Raw genomic sequence first — 21409 nt, forward strand, 5'->3', positions numbered from 1 at the left:
TACCTTTTTGGGGTGTTCAGGGTCATTGTCCCAGCTCTACATGTGACACGAGTCAAGCTGACATTCTCCATAATTTCTGGTGCACTGAACAACTTTCCACTGATCTCTAATTATTCAGGTCTGTCACAATCACAAACAGCAGCTCCACCTTCTGCCCTGCCAAGGTAGCAGATCCTTGACCCACTCATATCTCTCTAAAGCCTCAAATGGCCCCTTTTTAGGACAGTAAAAATGTACATCCTAAGCAGGAGAGGACACAGAATTCCCTTTCCCTGTTTTTCAAGCATAAGATGGCTGGGAATTGCTTTCTTTCCATGGGTAACTGTCAGGAACAAGATTTCCTCTCTCCTCCATCTGTAGCATCCTCATGCGTCACAGATACTCAGCTCTATTTCCGGGGCTCCTATCAGAAAACTGATCGCTGTTATCAGAAGCAAATTCCCGAGGCGGCTTTTACTCCCTGGAAGCAGCAGGAATGACCGAGGTCAGCTGCTGCCACAGGGAAAGGTGGCACCGCGGGGGCTGCAGGCAGTACCCACCGGCCGGGCCGCGGGACAGCTGCGACACCGCGGGCTGCAGTTCCGCCCCTGCCTACCCCAGTGTCCGCCGGAGCGCGGCCAGCAGCACAGAGCGCGGGGGTCGCTCTCTTCGGCCGCCCTGCTCCTGCCGTGCCAGCGGCAGCTGCGCCAGGAGCGGGCAGCAAGGCCGGGAGCGGCCGGATGGTGCTGCAGGAGAGCGGCCGGAGGGGTCACCTCGGCCGGTGGGATCCACAGGGGAACGTGTGTGCTTTAGCACTGATATGTGGGACCCAGCTGCTTCGTGGGACGAGTTTGTCCCGGGACTTGAGGCTCTCTGGGATCGTGTTTCATGGAATAAAGCTCGCGCCGCGTTCCCAGCTACGGTGACAACGTTTTGTGGGATGGGCTGAGCTCTGTTTCCCGGGAAGCAGTGGGTTGGGTGTCCCTGTGCCCACCCCCGTGGGTTGCGCAGAGAAGCTGCTCCTGTGGCTACGGCCGAGGGTCAGTGGGAAAACCTGAACAGTCCTGATGGAAACCGATGGAAAAATAAGTTTGGTTTGGTTTTGGACTTGGCATTTTCCCCCTGAACCCCACCTGATCTAGGTGTTTTGCCTTAGGGAACAGGACACAGAATGGGGAATTGAGAAAAAGTTAATCCATTACCTCAAAAGGGATGAGCTTATTTCTATTTGTTTCCTGATGCACGTGGAATGATTTGGGTCTCAGGAGGCACCTGGGGGTCTCCTTTTGTGTTCTGGGTGGGGCCGTAGCTATAAAAGGGATAAAGGATGGAGGAAGGAGGCGAGGCGGGGCGCGGCGCAGTGAAGTGCAGTGCAGTGCAAGTGCAAGTGCAGTGCAGTGCAAGTGCAGTGCAGTGCAAGTGCAGTGGTTGGGATCAGCGGTGCCCTGGGGATCTGCATCTGGAAGCGGCCGCCAGTTTCCTGATGGGAGTCCTGGAAACAGAACTCGGAGTCCGTGAGAAATGCGAATACTGCAGCTGGAGTGCTGAGAATGGAGGCTCTGCAGAGAATGTTGTCTGGTGAGTCTCCTGATGTCCCATAGCTAATGCTGTGCTGGCAGCAAGTCACCTCATTCTGATTTAAACTCTCTTGAAATACGCTTAAATTACATACTGGACTACAAAATGCACATGGGAAACTTCATATTAAGGATTGTTTTAGGGATGTGCAGCTTCTGAACTGCACCAATAATCCCTGCTCTCACAGAAACCTGCTGGGCCATGGTTCTAGGGCAAGGGCGCCCGAAAAGTGGCAGCTTCAGTGCCACCCTTTCCCCTGGAGCTCTCAGGATCAGGAAGAAATGGTGTTCATGCCCCTCTGGGAAAGCAAGGGAGCAGGATCAGTGTCTTTTTCCTGCTCTCCGCAGGAGAGCTGTTCCAAGGATGCCCTGGAGTGCTCTGGCTCATGGCAGGATAATCTGTGTGCCTGGGTGCACAGCTGGGTCAGTCACTGGGCTCCCATGGAACCCCTGAGGTTGGAAAAGCCCTTTGTGATGCTGAAATGGCCCCAAGACAAACCTTCCCAAGCTGGAAGCAAAGCCAGTGGCAGGGAGGGAAATCCAAGAGGGTGGTGGGAAGGGCTTTCTCCCAGGTCCGGACACCCTCAAGGCAAGTGTGATTTTTAAGCGCTTTAAATGCTGCAGCAGCTCCCTCCCTACTTAGAGTTGCCTCAGCTTGGGCAAGTGTGAGGATATCCAGCTCTTCCTTAGGGCTTGGAGCATGGCAGGGTGCAGAGCTCATGTTAAATCTTGTTTAAATACTTGTAATATCAAAATACATTAAAACAGAGAATTTGAGGAAATAATATATGAAAGTCTGTTGCAAGCATAGATACAAGCTGTCTTTATTAAAGATCCACATTGATGGATGGTTTGTCAAACCACTCTGGGGACAGAATGTGTCCAAAAAGCTTCATTAACCCTTTGTTGTTCTGCTGGTAGGGCAGCGTCTGATCCCAGGTCTCAGGGACTGTGTGGGATTCCTCCCTGGAGCAGGGTCACCCCATGAGAATGAGCCACAGAGGTTCAGTTCTTGGACCAGGTGAGGATCTCTTTCTACTTAGTAATTGCTTTTGCTGGCTGTAATGTCACAGCTCCAGTGTTCCTTCAGACATTGTACCCTGCAACAGCACTTACACAGCTCCTGTGCTGGGCAGGGAGCAGTTCTGCTGTGGGAAATTGACTTGCAGAAAAATTTCAGAGTCTGACAGAAGGTTTACATAGTATCTATCTGCATGGAAATTTTGAGATAAGAAATGCTGACTTAGAAATGCCATGGAATAGGACAGATGTTGAAAGAGAAATGGAGCTAGAAATAAGTTTTAAAGGATGACTTTGTAAATAAGACTAGATATTTTAGAGAAATAGAACTATGAAAGATGCATTGTAATAAGATTCATAAGGGGTAATTTTAGATGATTGGTTTTAAGACATTTACAGCATGGTGTAGCAAAAGCTGATAGGCCAAGAAATGCTTTCAGTGTATTGTAATTAGGAAATAGTTGGCTTCTGATTGTGATGGCATGAATTATAGCATCTGTGTTGTCTCACCCTTCACGTGAGACTGAAAATGGAATAAAAGTTTTTAAAACACTTCTCAGTTGCCTTATTTCTGGATCAGAAAAGGGCATAATAGGATAAATTGGTGCTTTGTGTAAGGAAGATTTCTCTCTCTCAGTGTCCTATTCCATAGCATTTCTAAGTCAGCATTTCTTATCTCAAAGTTTGCATGTAGATGCACACTATGTGAGCCTTCTGTCAAGCTTTGAGAATTTTCTACAAATCCATTTCCCACATTCCAGGGTATGGCTTTTTCAGTCCCATCAGTGTCCACTTAAATCAAGCTTTTGTCATATTTCCATCAGTCTCTCTGGTCTGGCACCCTCAGTCCCACAGGACAGAGCTGTGTAAAAGTTCAATCCCATCTGTACCAGTCCAGCCAGCGTTTCCAGCAGCAGCTGCTGGAGGCACCAAGGGCTGCCCTTGGAGCCTGGCTCTCCCCTGGGGTTTTACAGAGGGTTACAAACTGCCCTTCAGGATCCAATGTTTATTTTGAACATCCTACAGCTGGATAGTTCAGCTAGCAGGGATTAGAGTCAGCTCTTGGGCCCAAAACAGGTTTTGTCCCACAAAGACCAACTGAACTTCCTGAGGTTATGTGTAGTAAATATAATTTGCGCCATTCCTTGTATGAAATATGTAATATTGGATACTTGTTAGATTATGCCCATTGTATTAGTTCCCCCCCTTGCAGGCGAGACTGGTGTATACTGGAAACTGATTTACGAGTAAAAGGATGTGGCTCGGCCAGGAGATGGGCCATCTTGGGACTCCAGGTTCTGACCATCGGGACTCCAGGTGTTGATCATTGGGTGCTGATCATCGTGTAAACGGCCCAAGATAGATTTCATGGAAATCCTCAGACAGATACATGTGAATGCAACCTTCCCGTAAAATCTCATCAGGAATTCACCTACTCTGGACACTGAATTATTCCTCCTCATCACCAAAAAATAAAATCTTATTAACCTATGTACTCTGAAGAAAAGACTGATTGCTGAAATCTTGGCCTCAGGCGGAATTTTCCCTATAAAAACCGCTTGGGTCAGGATGGAGGTGTGTGGGCATAGGGGAAAACCTTTCCTGAGGCTGACTCCTTGTTGCACACCCAGGGACGATTCCTGGGCTCGGCACTGTCTTTTTCTGTGGCTGGCTAGATAGAATTTGACCGCTAATAAAATTATTTTTTCCTTATTTTTAATCTGGCTGAATAAATTCTCATTTATAACAATCTTGGTGACCCCTTACGTGATCTGGTTTGGAGGTATCCAGGGAGTTCCCTATCCTCGATCTGGGTGGCGCCCAGCTGATTTCAGCAGCTGGACAGGACTGAGGAACTCCACAGAACCAACCAGATTCCAAAAACAGCCAAAAATCCACGTTAAGGAAAGGATATAAATGGGCCCAGAGCTCTTGGAACTCGGAGCTAAATCTCCGAGGCTGCAGCAGCAAACTTTCACTCGTAAAATCAACGTGCATGAAGAATCCATGTGGGAAAAGGAGCCGTAAGTATTGCATGGTTGAGTGGGGTGTGTTGGGTGTGTGTGTGAGACGTGACATAGTCACGGCGTGAGTGCGGTCGCCAATAAAACTGCAGTTCCACTAGCCTGAGAGGGAGGTGGTCAGCTACGGGGGAAGCGAAAAGGTTCCCGTATACTTACAACACGCATACAACCTGAAACTCGGTGAGTTACAGGGATCCATCCATGGACCGGTCAGGGAGGGAAGGTACGTTCTCGTGGACTCGAGAAACTGGTAAACCTCACTGGCTCTGGGCTCGGGGAGCCCAACAAACAAGTAAAAGAGAGCTCACTGTTCTTCCAACTGAAAACTCATGGACCAGTTCACCGTGAGGTAACTAGGTTGGCAAGGTTCGGTCGGGAACAGACCGGTTTAAACACTTGGTAAGCTTCGGTCCGGGACAGGACCGAAATACACATTTTAGCACGCGGGTTGCTGACTTCTTGGAACAGCTTGCAGACACTGACTTGGAATATGGTAAGGAAAACCTTTAATATGGGAAAAAAAACCAGTAAGGTGCGGGGGGGACCAAAAGGGAAAAATCCTAGGCCAGGAAAGGGTGAACACCTGACAACAAGAAAAGGTAAGCATTCAAAAACAAGAAGGGCGGAAACAGAGGAATTGCTTGAGATTCCGAGGGAAAGTCCCCTGGGTTGGATGTTAGAACACTGGGAGAACTGTTCTGTGAGACGGAAAAGGTCCAAAGAAAAAATGATACACTATTGTGTAGAAGTATGGGGAAATATGGAAATTGGAAAATACCAATACTGGCCTGTTTTTGGTACCTTCGAAAATGAGCTCTGCCAAGCACTTTTGGATCACTTGTACGAGGAAGAGGAATGGGACGATGAGGAATTGGATTATGCCAGGCTATGGGAATATGCCAGTGCGTGGCTGTTCCCTACTAAGACCTCTGGCAACAAGGTAAGCTCGGAAAAAACTTGGGAACCCCTAGGAAACCTGCCCCCTCCATACCAGGTTCCCCCAGCTCGAGCACGGGTCCTGGCAGCTCCCCCATCAGCGCCCCTGGCTCAGCCTGCACTGCCACCTAATGTACAAGTCCCTGATGCAGGTGCTCCGGGACCTTCTCAAGCCCCTGCCTCCACACAGCAGGGGGACACACACGCACACACATATCACACTGGGGAAAGCACATCTCCTCCTGCCAGTAGAACCCGGCAGAAAACGAGGAGAGAAAACACGGGAGATAGCGATGATGAAAGGGACAGACCTAATCTATACCCCAGGGCACCTCAGATGGACTACCCCCGGGACCCCCTCCCACATCTCCCCCACTTTTATTTACTAAATACACCTCTCCCAGAGTTTTAACTACAGTCCTTTTGAAGAGGGCAAGTGCAACTAAAATTATAATGATAATTAGAAAAATCCATGAGAGTCCCTTCAGAATGGAGGCTGTCCACCTGGGGACACCCCACTACGAGAACAGTCTATTTACAGGGTCCACAGCTAAAGTTTCTGTTTTGATGATTTCACTTCTCTCTGGATCTGCTGGATGTTGGCTTGAATGGAGGTGCTTCTTGATGACAGGTTGAAACAGCACAACCCCTCAAAGTCCTCGCAGCTGTGGCCATGGGCGAGCAGCAGGAAATCAATCGCCACTCTATTTTGCAAGGTGGCGTGCCTGGTGATCTGCTTGTCCGCCAATAGATTGGAAAGAGTGGGGGATGAGGCATTGGCATGCTTGATAATCCAGCAGTCCAGGTGAGAAAGCTCACCAAGGGCCTTAGCAGTTGCATACCATGGGAGAAAGATGGAGGCAGTGACCCTCCTTGTCTTACCCCAATTGTAAATTTCAGAATCGCAATTTGCATCGAATTGAGCATAGAATCTTTTTGCATGAGCCAATTGTCTCTCTTTCTTCCAATCCAGAATTGGTGTTTTATTCAGAGTAAGGGTAGCAAGCTTGCCAAGGCTGCATGGGCCCCCCTGGAACCGAGAGGGGATTCCCGACCATACTCTGTCCCCACAGGTAAGAAACATCCCCCTGGGCAACATCTTAGGATGAATGGACAAGACTGAAACGACCTGGCTGGTGTAACTGCACCAGGTCTGACTGTTATATTTTTTGTTAAGTGGTGACACATCCTTCCTGTATGAATCCTTGGCCAAGTCAATTCCATGCCAATTTTGACTTGGCCTCCTGAAATAAAATTTAACACAATAAGTGGCTGTGGAGGACCCCAGCAGGTCCAATGCCTGGGGTTCCTCTTTACTATTTGGCAGGATTTGGGTCCACTCATCCCAGGCATCAACCAGGTTAGGTCTCTTACCTGTGTTTCGGAGTAGGTCAGAGTTAGAGACAGGCCAATCATCAGCTACCATGGGAACCCCCACCAGGCATGTGGACAACAGATTGTCCACATTGCCCATGGCCAGGCAGAGATTGTCTTGCTTCAAGGACTTCGCCAGCGTGATCCAGACGTTCTCCTTTGGCTGTGGCACGATCTAGCCATCTGCTGCTTGCAGCCACAGGAGGATGGTAGTCATGGCGGCGAGCAGCTGGACACAGTGGGGTGCTTTCGGTTGGAGCAGCCAGGTATATCTTGTCTGGGCAGCCATCATCATTCTACTGAAACAATAAAGAACGAATGTAAATAAAAGACATATGGTTCCCTCCCCTCCCAGCTCCTCCCTTGGTTGAAGTAAAAAAAAAAAAGTAGGGTAAAGGAGCAATGGGTAAGGTAAGAAGGCAGAGGGAATGGGACGGGAGGAGATGGGTGTTGGGGAGTGTGTCTTCTATCACAGGTAGGTAGTGTCATGTAATGAGGATGTGGGACACGATGTTCAGTTGGACCGCGTTCCTCTTTCTCTTTCCTCGGCTCCAGGCAACCGCGTTGTCCGGCAGTGATGAGACTGAGGTGTCTGGGTTGTGACACATCAGGGGATCTGCCGTGGTGGTCTCATCAAGGTAGGTGTCCTGGTTTGTAAGATAAGCTTGTATTCTATTTGCCATCTGTTGGAGGTTGGGCAGGTTTGTTATCTCTTCCAAGAACAATGGTTTGCTCCGAAGAGGTAATGGTTTGTTAATGGGCCATTGACTGATTCAATGCAGGGCTGGTAATGTAACACCATCCCATTGTGAGATGCTCCACCCAGAGGGGGAAGCCAAGCACTCTTTTATTGGATAAAAGGGGTACCTTTTGGGGGACAGAGCAGCTCTCTCTTTGCGGGATTTCCCAGAGAAGCAGCTCCTTCGGCAGAACTCCCGAGAGAAGCGGCCGGAGCGCGGTGAGGCAGCGGCGGCGGAGCTCAGAGGCGGCCCCGGCGCAGAGGAAGACCGGCCCAACTGCCACCAGATCTTCAGGGAAAACTATACCCTTCTAAAGATCACCACTTCAGCTGCAATTCAGCAGCCACTGCAAGAGGAGCAGCTGTCATTTCAACCGGACTGCTACCAACACCCCGAATCCTCAGGTTGTGGACTTTATCACTAGTTTTGTTTGTACCAATTGCATTTGCCTTTTTAAGTTGCTATCTAGTTTTCTCCTAGTAAAGAATTGTTACTCCCATTCCCATATCTTTGCCTGAGAGCCTTTTAATTTAAAAATCCTGGTAATTCGGAGGGAGGGGTTTACCTTCTCCATTGCACAGGAGGGTTTTGCCCTCCTTCACAGACCCCTGTCTTGTCAAACCAAGACAGTAGGGATTAATGTACTTCCCTGGGATCCATCTGGGGCCCTGCTCTGTCGAGACACAAGCGTACCCTCTCCCCCATGTTATCAAAGCGTACGGGCCTTTGATGTTCTTGGATTCCGGGTCTCTTACCAGGATTGGGGGCGTTCCTTTAAAAGTGCTTGCGAGTTATTGAAAAAATGCCTTAAAATAGGCAGGTTCGGCTCCTGGTCAGTGCAATTTATGAAATTCAGCATGTAAAGTGCCTTACACAGTCTCTCAACTGGGGTCATGGCAAGGGCCGAATCGTTCTGTTGTTCGAGCAATTATTTTATTTCTTTGTGTGAGTGCTCCCCAATTGCTTGTCCCGTGGGGTTGTGGGGGATGCCTGTGACAAGAGTAATTCCCCACTGTTGTAGGAAGGCGTTAAAACGTCCTGAGGTAAGTCCAGGTCCATTATCAGTTTTGATGGCTTTTGGTACCCCTAAAGTAGCGAATGCCATAAAAAGATGTTTGATGGCATCCCTTGTTTTCTCCCCCATGTGGAGGGACGTGAACACTGCCCCAGAGAATGTGTCAATGGACACATGCATAGACTTGAGACATCGAAGGGGTTATAATGAGTCATGTCTGTCTGCCACAGTTCCAGTGCTCCCAGTCCCCAGGGGTTAACCCCTGTTGCCACAGATGGAAGGGCAAGGGACTGGCAGCTGGAGCAGGTGGCAAGAATGGCCTTTGCTTGTTCCCACAAGATCTTAAACTGCCTTGCGAGGGCAGGAGTGTTTTGGTGAAAAAAGGCATGGCTGAGCCTCGCCTGTGCAAACACATCTGGGAGATTAGAGGAAAGTGCTGGTGCAGTCAATTGGACAGTCATGGCAAGCTGGTCAACCATCCAGTTGCCCTCAGCAATGGGTCCTGGCAGATCTGTGTGAGCCCGGACTTTCATTATATGGTAGAATTGCTCTCAGTGGGAGATTAGCCAAAGTAGTTCCGAGAGCAAGTAAAATAATTTTTTATTTTTAATTTCTTTGAGCAGGGCATGTTCTGCCAGCTCTGCTATCCTGGCGACATAAGCTGAATCAGTCACCAGATTGAATGGTTTCCGGAATTTCTTAAACATTCTCACGACCTCAGCAAGTTCTGCGATGTGGGGAGAACCCTCAACTAGCTGAATGTCAGACTCCCACTTTTGACTATCCGGGTCCTTCCACGTGATCACTGATTTGTGGGACTTTCCTGACCCATCAGTGAACACTGTGAGAGCATCTTTGATGGGTGTTTTACTTTTAAAAGATTTAGGGGCTAAATAGAGTGTATCCTTGAACAACTTATGTTTAGGATAGTGGATTGAAATCTGTCTGGGATAGCTGTCTAATGATATTTGTAAATTTTAATTTGTTTGTAACAAAGACTCCAATTGTTGTAAATTTAGAGGGAGGTAAATGCACACCGGATCACACCCTGCAAGGATCCAGAGGCGGTGTTGTGCTTTTATGATAAGTTTGGCCATCAACTCCGTGGGGGTAGACACAGCTTTTGCCGACTGGTGCGGAAGGAACAGCCACTTGATGATGATGAGTGGGTCCTTCCGACCAGCGTCCCACTGGAACAACAGGCCATGGAAATTAGTTTGGGCACTTACCCAGGATGGCAAGGGTGATGGGAAGAGACCAGTCCACACAGTGCACCTGACAGGATCTCATGGCCTCTGCGACTCTCTCCAGGGCTCCACGTGCAGCAGGTGTTAGCTTGCGCAGAGAAGCCAGGTCACCGTCTCCTTGCAGTAGGTTGAAGAGCGACACCAGCTCCTCTGTGGTGAGTCCCAGGAGAGGTCGGATCCATGTGATGGTGCCGCAGATCTGTTGAAGATCCCGCAGGGTCTGTGGGTTGTCTTTGATGGTAAGTGACTGGGACGCGATGGTCCTTCCAACAATGATGAAGCCTAAATACTTCCACAGTGCGGAAAGCTGGATTTTTTCTTCAGCAATCTGGAATCCTGCAGACTTGATGGCCTTGACTGCCTTTGCCAATGCCTCATTGAGGTAGGTAGTTGTCGCGGCGCAAATCAAGACATTGTCCATGTATTGGAGTATCACCACCTCAGGGAAGAGTTTTTGAACAGGCGATAATATTTGAGCCACATATGTTTGGCAGAGCACTGGGTAATTTTTCATTCCCTGGGGCAAAGTGGTCCACTGATAGCGTTTGTATGGCTCTTCCCAGTTAATGGAGGGGACGGAGAATGCGAATCTGGAAGCATCTCTGGGATACAGTGGGATATTGAAAAAGCAATCTTTGATATCGATGACTGCGAGCTGCTAATCCTGGGGAAGCATGGAGGATGAGGGAAGGCCTGGCTGCAGGGGGCCATGTCTTCAATAACATCATTAACCCTGTGTAGGTCTTGGAGTAGGCGCCACTTGTCTTTGCCAGGTTTTTTGATGACAAAGACAGGTGTGTTCCAGGGGCTGGTGGAGGGTATTAAATGCCACAGGCGCACCTGCTCCTCCACTAATTTGGTGAGCACGTTCAATTTTTCCTCCGTCAAGGGCCATTGGTCCACCCACACTGGAGTGTCAGTTTTCCAATTCAATGGCAGGGAGGTGCGCTCCACAGTGGCGCACACTAAAAATTCCATGCAGGGCTAGGGAGGATGTCAAGTCGGGCACCCCATTGGGACAAAACGTCCCTGCCTAATAGCATAATATTAGATGGAACAACAGAAGGCCGAATGGTGGCAATTTGTCCCTCAGGGCCCTTCACACTTACCAGATGTTTACTTTGAAGGGAATTAACAGCTTCTTTCACTCCAGAGATTGTGCCACAAGGGGGCAACAGCTCCCAGTCGCGGGGCCATTTTGACCTGGGAATGATGGTCACATCCACGCTGGTGTCTGCCATTAGATTGATGGAAATTGATTTTCCCTGCAAAGAAAGCACAATCTTAATAATTGGTCTTTGGTGGCATACTTTTTGGGTGAGGAAGACATATTTGTCTTCCTCAGCGTCCTCTCCAATATAGTCTCTGATGTCCAGCAAGTATAACAATGTAAAGGGGAACCCCTTGTCCAGTGTGAAAGGCGGCTCATGACATACAACAGAGACTCTTACTTCAGACCCTGGCTGGAAGCAAACCACCTCTGGAATGATCGTGATTTCATTTGGGGTGTGCCTGCTGTTGCCTAATATCAATACAGCGGTGTTGTGGTCGCAGTAAGGGGGCTCCAGGAACCCCGAGGGAACCCTCACCAGGTCCTCATCTGGAAATGTGATCATAATAGCGCTCGTGAGGACCCGGCGGCTGTCTGGGTCTAGATTTGCGGTTATTCGGAAGAGGCGGAGTCCGTCCTCATGTCTCCGCCAATCCTCCGAAATTGACTGCTGGGCCACTGGTCCTCCCAGATGGTAGGGAGGCTCAGGCACTGTGAGGGGCCACTTGGTGTCATTGCGCAGCCCCTCCTTGCGCTCTGCGGCCTGTTTCCCGCTGGCTGGTGTTGCTGCTGTGGGTTCCTAGAGTACGGCCTTGGGGGGAAACATAAGGATGGTACCACTTCTCCGCGGGCCAATGCAGGCTTGTATGTGCCCCATCTGGCCACACCCGAAGCAGCGAACAGTGTTCATGTTAAGCATGGCCTCCCCGATCCCCTTACTCACGGCCATGGTGACAGTGGCTTCCGTTGAGGTGGCTTTGGTGCAGGCCTCCACCATCTGAGCGATGGTGGGCTCCAGGTCCTGAGGCAGAGCTCACAAGATCTTCTTGGTCTCAGATGTCACATTTGTCATGGCCATCTTTCGGAGAAGCTCTTCCCATGCTGCTGGGTTGTCTATTTGCCAGTCAATGGCTTCTTTGAGCCTGTCCACAAACTTGATAAATGTTTCCTCTGGCCCTTGGACTATGGATGAGAAGCTCTGGAGGGGGGTTTTACCATCAGGTATTTTTAAAAGTGCGACCCGGCTGGCCTCTCTGATGTCTTCCAGGAGGGCCACAGGGAACAGTATTTGGTCCTCTGGGCGGCTGAAATCACCCTCCCCTGCCAAAGCCTCCAGTCCTTCCTCCCCGTCACCAAGCACCTGTGTTTATGTTTTTTGAGAAGAGGCTTCAAAAATTTTTTCCAGTGAATCTCCCAGAATAATAGTTCAGTGGGGGTAAGCAATGACTTTGCGACATATCGCAAGTCGTGCTGGACCAGAGTGTGTCCCGAGAATGTCAGATCTAAGACATTCTTAAAAAATGGAGAGTCCCTTCTGTAGTCTTTGGCCGCCCTCAACTCCTTCACTTCCACATAGGGAAGTTGCTCCCACCTGGATTGCCCTCCCCTCCTCAAAATTACCGGTGCCGCAAATGGCCCTAGGTCCTTGGCCAGCTCAAGGTCCCCATCCTTGATGGCCTCCTCCCCGATCCAGGCCCAACCGCCTCCTGACCTAGGGAGACTGTGATCCTGTATCAGCTCAAAGGCAGCTCTGGTGACATGGGCAGCACTTTGTAATATCTCCAGAATATGACTCTGAAACAGAAAATGCAACTTGTTCTTTTACACCCAAGATCTAATTATCTAATTTAAAATTAGCAATTTGTCTGGTATCTGATCAACTTCCAGGTAAAATGAACACCACCTGTTCTCAGGAGCTCCAGAGAAGGAAAGACATTCTCCCTTCAACGCTTCATACTACTGGTGCTGCTCTTACAAGAAGTATTCAGGTAGCAAGACAATTTTCTCTTTTTGTCCAAGGTTTTGATACTTGAAATACTCAGGGTGGATGTTCCCAAACCTGAGAGCTCCTGGCATGTGAGTTTCCCTCCTGCTGAAGCACTGTTCAGGTAACAAATGTGCTGGCTGGGGAATAGAGATCCCAAAAAGAAAAGGCCCCGACTGCAGGAGCAAAACCACAGCACCCATGTGAGGCTCCATGATGGCAGGAACCTGTTCCAGTTTCAGGGGATGTGGATGGGACTGGTTTAGACACAAGCAATTATTTCCCCCTCCACACAATACACAAAATTGTTATATGTAATAAATGCAATTTGCGCCAGTATAATATGATATGTGTAACATTTTATATTATTGCTGGCATTGGGAGCCGCCCCCACATATTTGAAAACTGGTTTCTGACAAAACCTCATTTGCAACCTAATACATGTGGCTCAGCCTGAGATGGGATCACTGAAATCCTCCAGGCTGATACATCTGAAAGCCTGTAACCCCATCAAGAAGATTCATCACCACCAGACCCTGAATTCTTCCACCCCAGCACAGAGATGAATATGTGGGACTTTGAACGGGAAGAAAAGACTGATTGCCAAAATCCCAGCCTCAGGCAGAATATTTCCTATAAAAACTGCTTGTGCCAAGAGGGTGGTGTGTGGCATAGAGAGACTCTCTGCTGGAGTAGTCAAACCTGTGACCCACCCAGTGCTGATCCCAGGCTTGGCACTGTCCTTTTCTTTGTGTCTGGCTCAGATAGAATTTGATCGCTGTAACAAAATTTTTATTTTTTTTTATTTTTAATTTGGCTGGATCAATTTTTATCTATAACAAAACCAACAAGGAACAGATTTTCAAGAGGACCAAGGCAGAGTCAGCTGTTTCTTTCTGTTTGGTACTTGAGATCTCAAAGCCATGCAAGCTTCTGTGGTTTAGAGTTTTTTGGAACTTTCTTTTCAAATTCTTACCTGGGAGTCCTCATCACACAAAAGACTGTTGAAAAAGGAAAGAATGATCTGGAAAATCCTCTGGTAGTCATAAAGCTCATAGCAATGTTTGTCACCCAGCCCTTCCCCAAGAAATCTGAGGATCCACTCATGCTCTGTTTTGTACTGGAAGCCACAAAGAAAAATACCACTATCAGACATGTAGACATTTCCAAAGAATAACTGCTCCTAAGAGCATAAAACCCTGGTTCCCTCTGAGTGCCAGCTCAGGGCTTACCACAGCTTGTTCTGGATTTCTATTTCCATTCCTATCAAATTTAATCACTAACAGACACTGGGAACAGTCAGTCTGCAGCCCAAACATGCACTGGAAATGGAATTTTAGAAGTTGCTGTTTCTAAAATACTTCAGTTGTACTCAAAGATACTAATCTAAACTCAAATAGGAATTGTAACTAGCCAGGGCAGAATATTCTGTTTCTTGTGCTCAAAGAGCATACACAGCACAACTCATTGTGCATTAGTATTAAGAAAACAAACAAACAAACAAAAACCCATGGAAATAACATTTTTATTTCCAATATGAAACATAAGAAAGATGCTTCTAATTAACTACCTATGGGAGAATGAGGTTTCATTGTATTTTTACAGCTGTTTTCAATATGTTCCTGAAGAATTACTGGATACCTAAAATGGGATCCTTACCTCAAAATCAAAACTGTAGAATCCGGTACCTTCCTCAGGTCCAAATACTGGTGTGACAAAAGGAATCTGTTTACCTTTATGTACATGTGCTCCTCTGTAAAGAGAAAAAGCTGGCATTGTGGAGGAGGAGAATGCTCCCAATCCACAAGCATGGATGACCATTCATGGAAACTGTGGTGAATGTGCAGTGCTCCAAGCTGGGAGAACAGCCCAGCAACTGCAGAAGGCCTTTGCTCTGAAGCTCATTCTGATTGCTGCCCACCCTCCCCTTCTCTTGCCCAGGAGGCAAGGCTCAGTCAAGAGTGCATGAGCACAGAGCAGGTGAGGAGAGCAACACTCCCCAGGGCTCTGTTTTTCACCCCAGCAGTGACACACACAGCAAGTTCCAGTACCTGGCTTCAGGATTTGCTTTGCCACATGAGCAGCGTAGAGTGTCAGGGAGAAGGTGAACCTGAGGTTTGGCTGTCTGATTCCGTTCTGCACGGCATCCAAGAGATACAGCAACTGCAAGAGCCCAGGAAGAGAAGCTGGAAGCACAGCCCAAATGAATGCAGCAGGAGCACAAAGACATCGATCAGCTTCCGGGACATTTCATGGGCCAAACAGGTAAGAGCTCTAATTCAGCAAACTTGAGGGTTTGGCGATGTCAGGATCAAAACACGCAGAAACAGAAACTGAAAAAGAAATTGAACTGAAGCTGGCTAAAAGCCATTCCTGCTGATGACTCCTTGAAACAACTTGCTCATGAAGGGGCAGTGATTGTTTCAATACTCACCAGCCCATCTGGCTGAGGTCAGAGCTCTCTGCCCACTGAGGACACGGCAACAGTGGGGACTGTTCTCCCACTCTCCAGCACAGACCTGTGACACCAGAGAGAAGGTTACAGAGCAGAAATAGCCAGAAGATGCTCTCTGCTTCCATACACTCTCTGATTGATCATTCCAAAGGAAAGTCCCCATGGATTGGAAGCAACCACCTCTCATTTTTCCTCCGGAATTGTCAGTGCCTCACCTTTCTGTGCAAGTGTTTCCTTCCGTGCCCATCCCCAGAGCATGTTTAGTCCATCTTTTCTTCCCCACTGAAGCTCTCCAGCACAAATGTCACTCCTCACACACACAAAGCAGTCATCTGCTTCAGGTTTGGCTTAGAAAGTAAAAACTTTAGTGCATCTGGCTACGTGATTAAAACACACAGACATGTGGGTGGTCACAGTTGGAAAGCTTTTCAGGAGAGAAAAGAGCTGATTCGATAGCACACCTCCATACTCCTTCAGAAAAACCAGAATTCATAGCAACTCCTAAGACCCCTGCTGAGGAACCCAGCCCCCCTGGGGACACCCAATGCAGCAGCCACGGGAAAAGGATGGGAAAAGCCAAGCTTGGAGTGAAAAAAAGATGACATCAACACAGCAGCTTGTAAAAAGCCTTCACACAGCAATAGTGGGAGCCAGTCCCATTTGCTCCGTCCTTGCTTTTTGGGATGACTTAAATAGGAAATAAAAACACGTGAAGCACAAGGCAGACCTAGGGTGTACCAGGTGTTCGTTTTGGCAGCGTGCATGACAAACGTCTCTTTGCGCACTAATAGGCAGGCAGCCCGGTTTCAATCCACCCTTAGCCCAAACCTTCCTCTCCTCCCATTCCCTAGCTCTCTGCTCGGGGCTCTGGAGCTCTCGCCCTTTTCTCCCGCAGCAGCGCGGCACCGGAATGCAGCGAGGCAAAGCGGGCCGGAGCCGCCCATCCTGCGTGCCTGTCAGCGCACGGCGGCGGGCACCTCTGCTCATACGGGCAGGGAGACGGCTCGGGCACCTCCAGCGCCGGTTCTGCCCCGGTGCTTCCGTGTTCTCCTGCATTTTCCTGAACCGGAGCGGGGCCAGAAGGCGGGGGGTTTGTGCGAGAGTGGAGACGGCGGGGAAGCACAGGGAGGCGGCGGGACGGGAACGGGGACTCGCTTGACCTTCCAAGGAGGGCGGCAGGAGGGGCGGGGAAAGCCAGGGAAGGCGGCAAAAAAGAACAGGCGCGATCGCCTTCAAAGCATCCTCTACAGTAAATGCCCAAAAACATCCCGCACGAAAAAAAACACCAACAAAAAACCCCTGCCTCTAACCCAATAAGAACCAAAAGAAAAAACCTTTTCTTTTAAACTATATTTCAATATATTTTATTTCTATATTTTTTATATTTATATTCACATTTTGATTTATAATTTATATTGTTGTATAATGATAATTTTATAATTTCTTAAATTTATTCCTATTTCTTATATTTTGCTATAATTTATATTTTTATACATATCTTAATATATTGATTATATATTTCTATATTTAGATTGATATTTCTAAAAGGTTTATATTGTTCAAAATAAAGCCCTTGCCTCTACCCAATTAAAAACCTAAAAAAACCCTTTATTTTAAACTGTGTTGAATTTTTTTTCATTTCTATTTTTTGCATTTATATTCAAACATACATTTTAAATGTAGACTGATAGCTATAGTGTTATTTATATTCTCTCTTCCTATTACTTATTTTTATTTCTATTTTATATTTATATATATATCTTTATACATTGATTATATATTTCTATATTTCGAATTATATAAAAATAAAATGTATATTCCTATTTTTTCAATAAAAACCCTGCCTTTACCTAAATAATAAACAAAAAAGCCCTTTCTTTAAACAGTATTTGAATATTTATATTTTTTTCATAATTATATTCACATTTGGATTTATACCTTATATTGATGTATTACATTTATAAATATATATAATAAGGTGTCCTGGGTTGTAAGATAAGCTTGTATTCCATTTGCCATCTGTTGAAGGCGAAACCGGTTGGACAGGTTTTTGTTATCTCTCTCAGAGACAATGGTTTGCCCTGTAGAGGCAATGGTTTGTTTATACACCATTGACTGATTCAATGAAGGGCTGGTAAATGTAACACCGTGAGGGGTCCCACCCAGAGGGGGGAAGCCAAGCACTCTATTGTTGTTTAAAGGGGTAGCTTTTTGGGGAGAGGAGGCAGCTCTCTGGGCGGGACTCTGAGAGAAGCAGCTCTCTCTCTCTCTTCGCGGGATTCCGAGAGAAGCAGCTCTCTCTCTCTTCGCGGGATTCCCAGAGAAGCAGCTCTCTCTCTCGCTCTCTCTTCGGCGGCACTCGCAGCGAAGCAGCCGGCGCGCGCTGAGCCGACGGCGGCGGAGCTCAGAGGCAACCCCGGCGCAGAGGAAGACCGGCCCCACTGCCACCAGATCTTCAGAGGAAAACTATACCATTCTAAAGATCACCACTGCAGCTGCAACTCATCAACTATTGCAAGGGAAGCAATTGTCCCAGCAGAACTGATACTGGCATCCCTCAGGTTCTGGACTTTTTCTTTCACTGGTTTTGTTTGTACCGATTGCATTTGCCTTTTTTTAAATTGTTGTCTAGTTTTCTCCTAGTAAAGAATTGTTACTCCCACTCCCATATCTTTGCCTGAGAGCCTTTTAATTTAAAGATCCTGGTAATTCAGAGGGAGGGGGGTTTGCCGTTCTCCATTGCACAGGAGGCTTTGCCCTCTTTCACAGACTCCTGTCTTGTCGAACCAAGGCATAAGGTAACAAGATAGGGAAATTATTATTACATTTTATTTCATATATACCGATAATACTTCTATTTACTTACATTTTCATTTTTACATATATCTTAATGTATGTATGATATATTTCTATATATAGATTTCTAACTTTATTTTATTTATATTTATAATTTTTATAATAAAAAACCCTGCCTACTACCAAATAGAAATAAAAACCCCTTTAATTTAAACTATATTTCAATATTTCTATATTTATGCTTTTGATATTTACATTAATAGGTTCTTATCTATTATATTACAATATATTTTGTATATACAATATTTACAAAATAGTATGCATTTAGATATATAATTTATATGACATAGAATGTGTTATAATAATATAGATACAGTATAATATGTATTATGCATTGTATCGATTTATATGATTTTGTATTTTTTTGTATTTTATATTTCTATATATCTACATATATTATTTATACATTTCTATATTGATATTTTATATGGATTTGGTTTATATGTACTTATATAAACATATAAAATACTCTATATCAAACATTATAATATCTTATGGTAATATACAATATTATTTATGGTATATGTATACTGTTTATATTTAAACTTATATTCTGTTTATATTTTAAAATTAAGTTTATATACCTGAGATAAGTAGAAGATCATTTGTTCACTGTGGTATGCTTGCTTACCTTGGTTTGCATAAGAATGTACTGGTGTGTCTTTGAAATGCTTATTTGCTTACAAGGTGATAAGGAGGTTGAGATTAAAGTCCTGGGTGTGTGTATCTGGTCTGCTTGCTGTATCTCAAAAGAAGAGACTTAGAAGCTATCACAACGACCAGACTCAGACTACATCTGGAGAGTCACGCCTGCAAGGAGAAGGGGGGGGATAAAAGGAAGGTTGGGACAGAACATTTTTGCGCGCTGTTGGTGGAGCAGGAGACTCCCCGGCCGCCCAGCGCTGTGCTTTGCCTGCCTTACTCGCTTGCTGTTTTAAATAAAATTGCTTTATTGAATTAAGACACTTCAAATTGTCCTGTCACAATTTATAACAATTTGGTGCCGTGACTCGGATGGAGAAGTAGATCAGTCGCTATGGGACGATCGGGAGGCGCCCCGCCCTTATGGCGGCCCGGCTGCCCCAGGCTTTCTGATCACTCTCCACCGACGAACCTAAATTGAGTAACGGGCAAAGGAGAACCGGTTACCCCTGTAAACTTTGTGCACGAAGAACCAAGCGAAGACGCAGGACGCGTGAGTATAGGCCGGTTTCCCGCTCGGTTTGGGGTGGTTTTCCCGGAGTGCTGTGTGTGAGAGGTCTCGTGGAGACCAAGTGAGTGCGGACTCTGTATTAGTGCGTTTTCCATTCCCCACGAGGGGCTGGGCCACGAACCAGGGGAGCATGTGTGTGAGAAATTGAGTGCACTCTGGAAGATGGGACAGAGGAAAAGCAAGCCCTCTGGTCCCATGGGAGAGGGGACCCATGTTAAGCTTTCCCAGATTCCCAGGGATAGCCCCTTGGGTTTGATGATAATTAATTGGGATGCTTTCCCATCTAGAAAAGGGAAAGACAAAGTTAAAATGATACATTATTGTATGGAAGTGTGCGGGGGGGAAACAAATTAGGGGAGACCATTTGTATTGGCCGGTATTCGGGTCCTTTGAGGATTGGATTTGTCAGGCTCTAAATATATATGTTAACTCAAAGGAAGCCTTTGATTCAGAAGAGAGCGAATATGCTTCCCTGTGGACAGTTGGGGAGACAAGGACAAAACTATTTGCCTTATCAGCCAGGGAAAAGAACAAGAAAAACAAGGAGGAAGATAATATGCCCCCCTACGTTCCTCCTCCATATATTCCTCCACTCCCACCCCCTGCTAGTCAAAATATATATCCCCAGCTGCCTGCGGACCCGGTTGGCCCCGGGGTCCCCACGGCTCCTTCAGACTCTGATGATGAGGCAGAGAGTGGAGGAACAAGGGAAAACAATCGTAGGGTAACTAGAAGTCAGACTAGGAAAAAGGAACAGGAATTGGGGATGTTTCCCCTAAGAGAACAAAGCATTGGTATGATCCCAAATCCCCAAGCGGGACAGGAAGGTCAGCCACCCCAAATAGCAGGGGTTGCCTATGTAACTGTGCCTTTAGACTCTGGGCAAGTCAGGGACTTTAAGAAGGAAATGGGACTTTTGTTGGACGATCCTCTAGGAGTGGCAGAACGGTTGGACCAATTTTTGGGGCCCAATGTGTACACATGGGAGAAGTTACAGTCAATACTAAGGATTTTGTTCACGGCAGACTAGAGGATTAGAGGAGCTCTTGAGGGAAGCGCAGAAGGTTTCTGTGAGAAGGGAGGAGGATTATGGCTGCAGTTGTGCGGGAAGGGCCTAACCCTAATTCCCGTGCAAGGAATGTAGAACAAAGGGAGAATCGGGAGCAGAGTTATATTTCTAGGGAAGGAAAAGGAAGAAGTCGTGAAATTGTCTGCTTCTACTGTGGAAAGAAGGGACATATGAAGAGGGGATGCAGACAACGGATAGCGGATGAGAAGGCCTCTAAGGAAGATTAGGGGTGTCAAGGGCTCTATTTGTTGGGGAAGAAACATCATAAGGAGCCCTTGGTAAAGCTTAAAGTGGGACCCCAACAACAACAGATGGAATTTTTAGTGGATACCTGTGGAGTTGCGTTATTTGTATGTTTTATTATCCCTGTATTATGTATTGGTTTATTCCTTTGTACCCCCGTGTGCAACTTGGTTTATCCCCAGTTTTCCCGCCTTGTCCTCCCTTCCTGCCTTCCCAGTATCTATCCATCACCCTGAAAGAGGCATTTTACCCCCCCTGGGTGCCTTGTCTATCACTCGGTGCCCCTTCCCATCCATCCAGAAGCTTCTACTCAGGGCACCGGGTGATTGGGCGAGGACCTGGGGCTCCCCCCATATCCTTCCCCCATTGGACCCCACCATATCCCCCCATCCCGGAGCCACCCCCTATCCCTATCCCCATTGGTCGTTGGATACCCCTCCCTTACAGTTTATAAGCCAGTGCAAGCACCTTGTGCTTGTTCCTGTTGGCTGGCATTGTTCTAGGATATTTGGCCCCGTTGGGCTACAATAAACTCGGACTTAGCCCCCAGCAGGATCCGCTCTTCATTTACCACCGTGAGGCTTGCTAGCGCTGCCCGGAACCCACAAAGGCACTCTCCAAACCCC

At 47.1% G+C, this 21409-nt stretch overlaps 1 protein-coding gene across 2 annotated transcripts; it reads left to right on the forward strand.

The window, feature by feature from the left end:
* Positions 1 to 119: 119 nt before the first annotated feature.
* LOC116184009 (uncharacterized) lies at positions 120 to 18070 on the forward strand. Of its 2 annotated transcripts, XM_077781213.2 has the most exons (4): positions 120 to 1557; positions 2478 to 2577; positions 7466 to 7548; positions 7821 to 18070. In XM_077781213.2, the coding sequence occupies exons 1-4, from the start codon at positions 1530 to 1532 to the stop codon at positions 8072 to 8074; spliced, it is 465 nt and encodes a 154-aa protein (XP_077637339.2). In that variant the 5' UTR covers positions 120 to 1529; the 3' UTR covers positions 8075 to 18070. The 2 variants fall into 2 exon arrangements, with proteins under 2 accessions (XP_077637339.2, XP_085426269.1); XM_085570143.1 differs by lacking the exon at positions 2478 to 2577.
* Positions 18071 to 21409: the final 3339 nt, after the last annotated feature.

Source organism: Lonchura striata, chromosome 1 (assembly GCF_050655825.1).
Source record: "Lonchura striata isolate lonStrDom1 chromosome 1, ASM5065582v1, whole genome shotgun sequence".
Taxonomy (NCBI): domain Eukaryota; kingdom Metazoa; phylum Chordata; class Aves; order Passeriformes; family Estrildidae; genus Lonchura; species Lonchura striata.

Bases quoted from the DNA above. Each gene is read 5' to 3' on its own strand.
- LOC116184009 (XM_085570143.1), top strand. From the start codon at position 1,307: ATGGAGGAAGGAGGCGAGGCGGGGCGCGGCGCAGTGAAGTGCAGTGCA. The intron at 1,558-7,465 runs GTGAGTCTCCTG...CCTCGGCTCCAG, and splicing joins TCTGCAGAGAATGTTGTCTG to GCAACCGCGTTGTCCGGCAG. The intron at 7,549-7,820 runs GTAGGTGTCCTG...GGGATTTCCCAG, and splicing joins GCCGTGGTGGTCTCATCAAG to AGAAGCAGCTCCTTCGGCAG.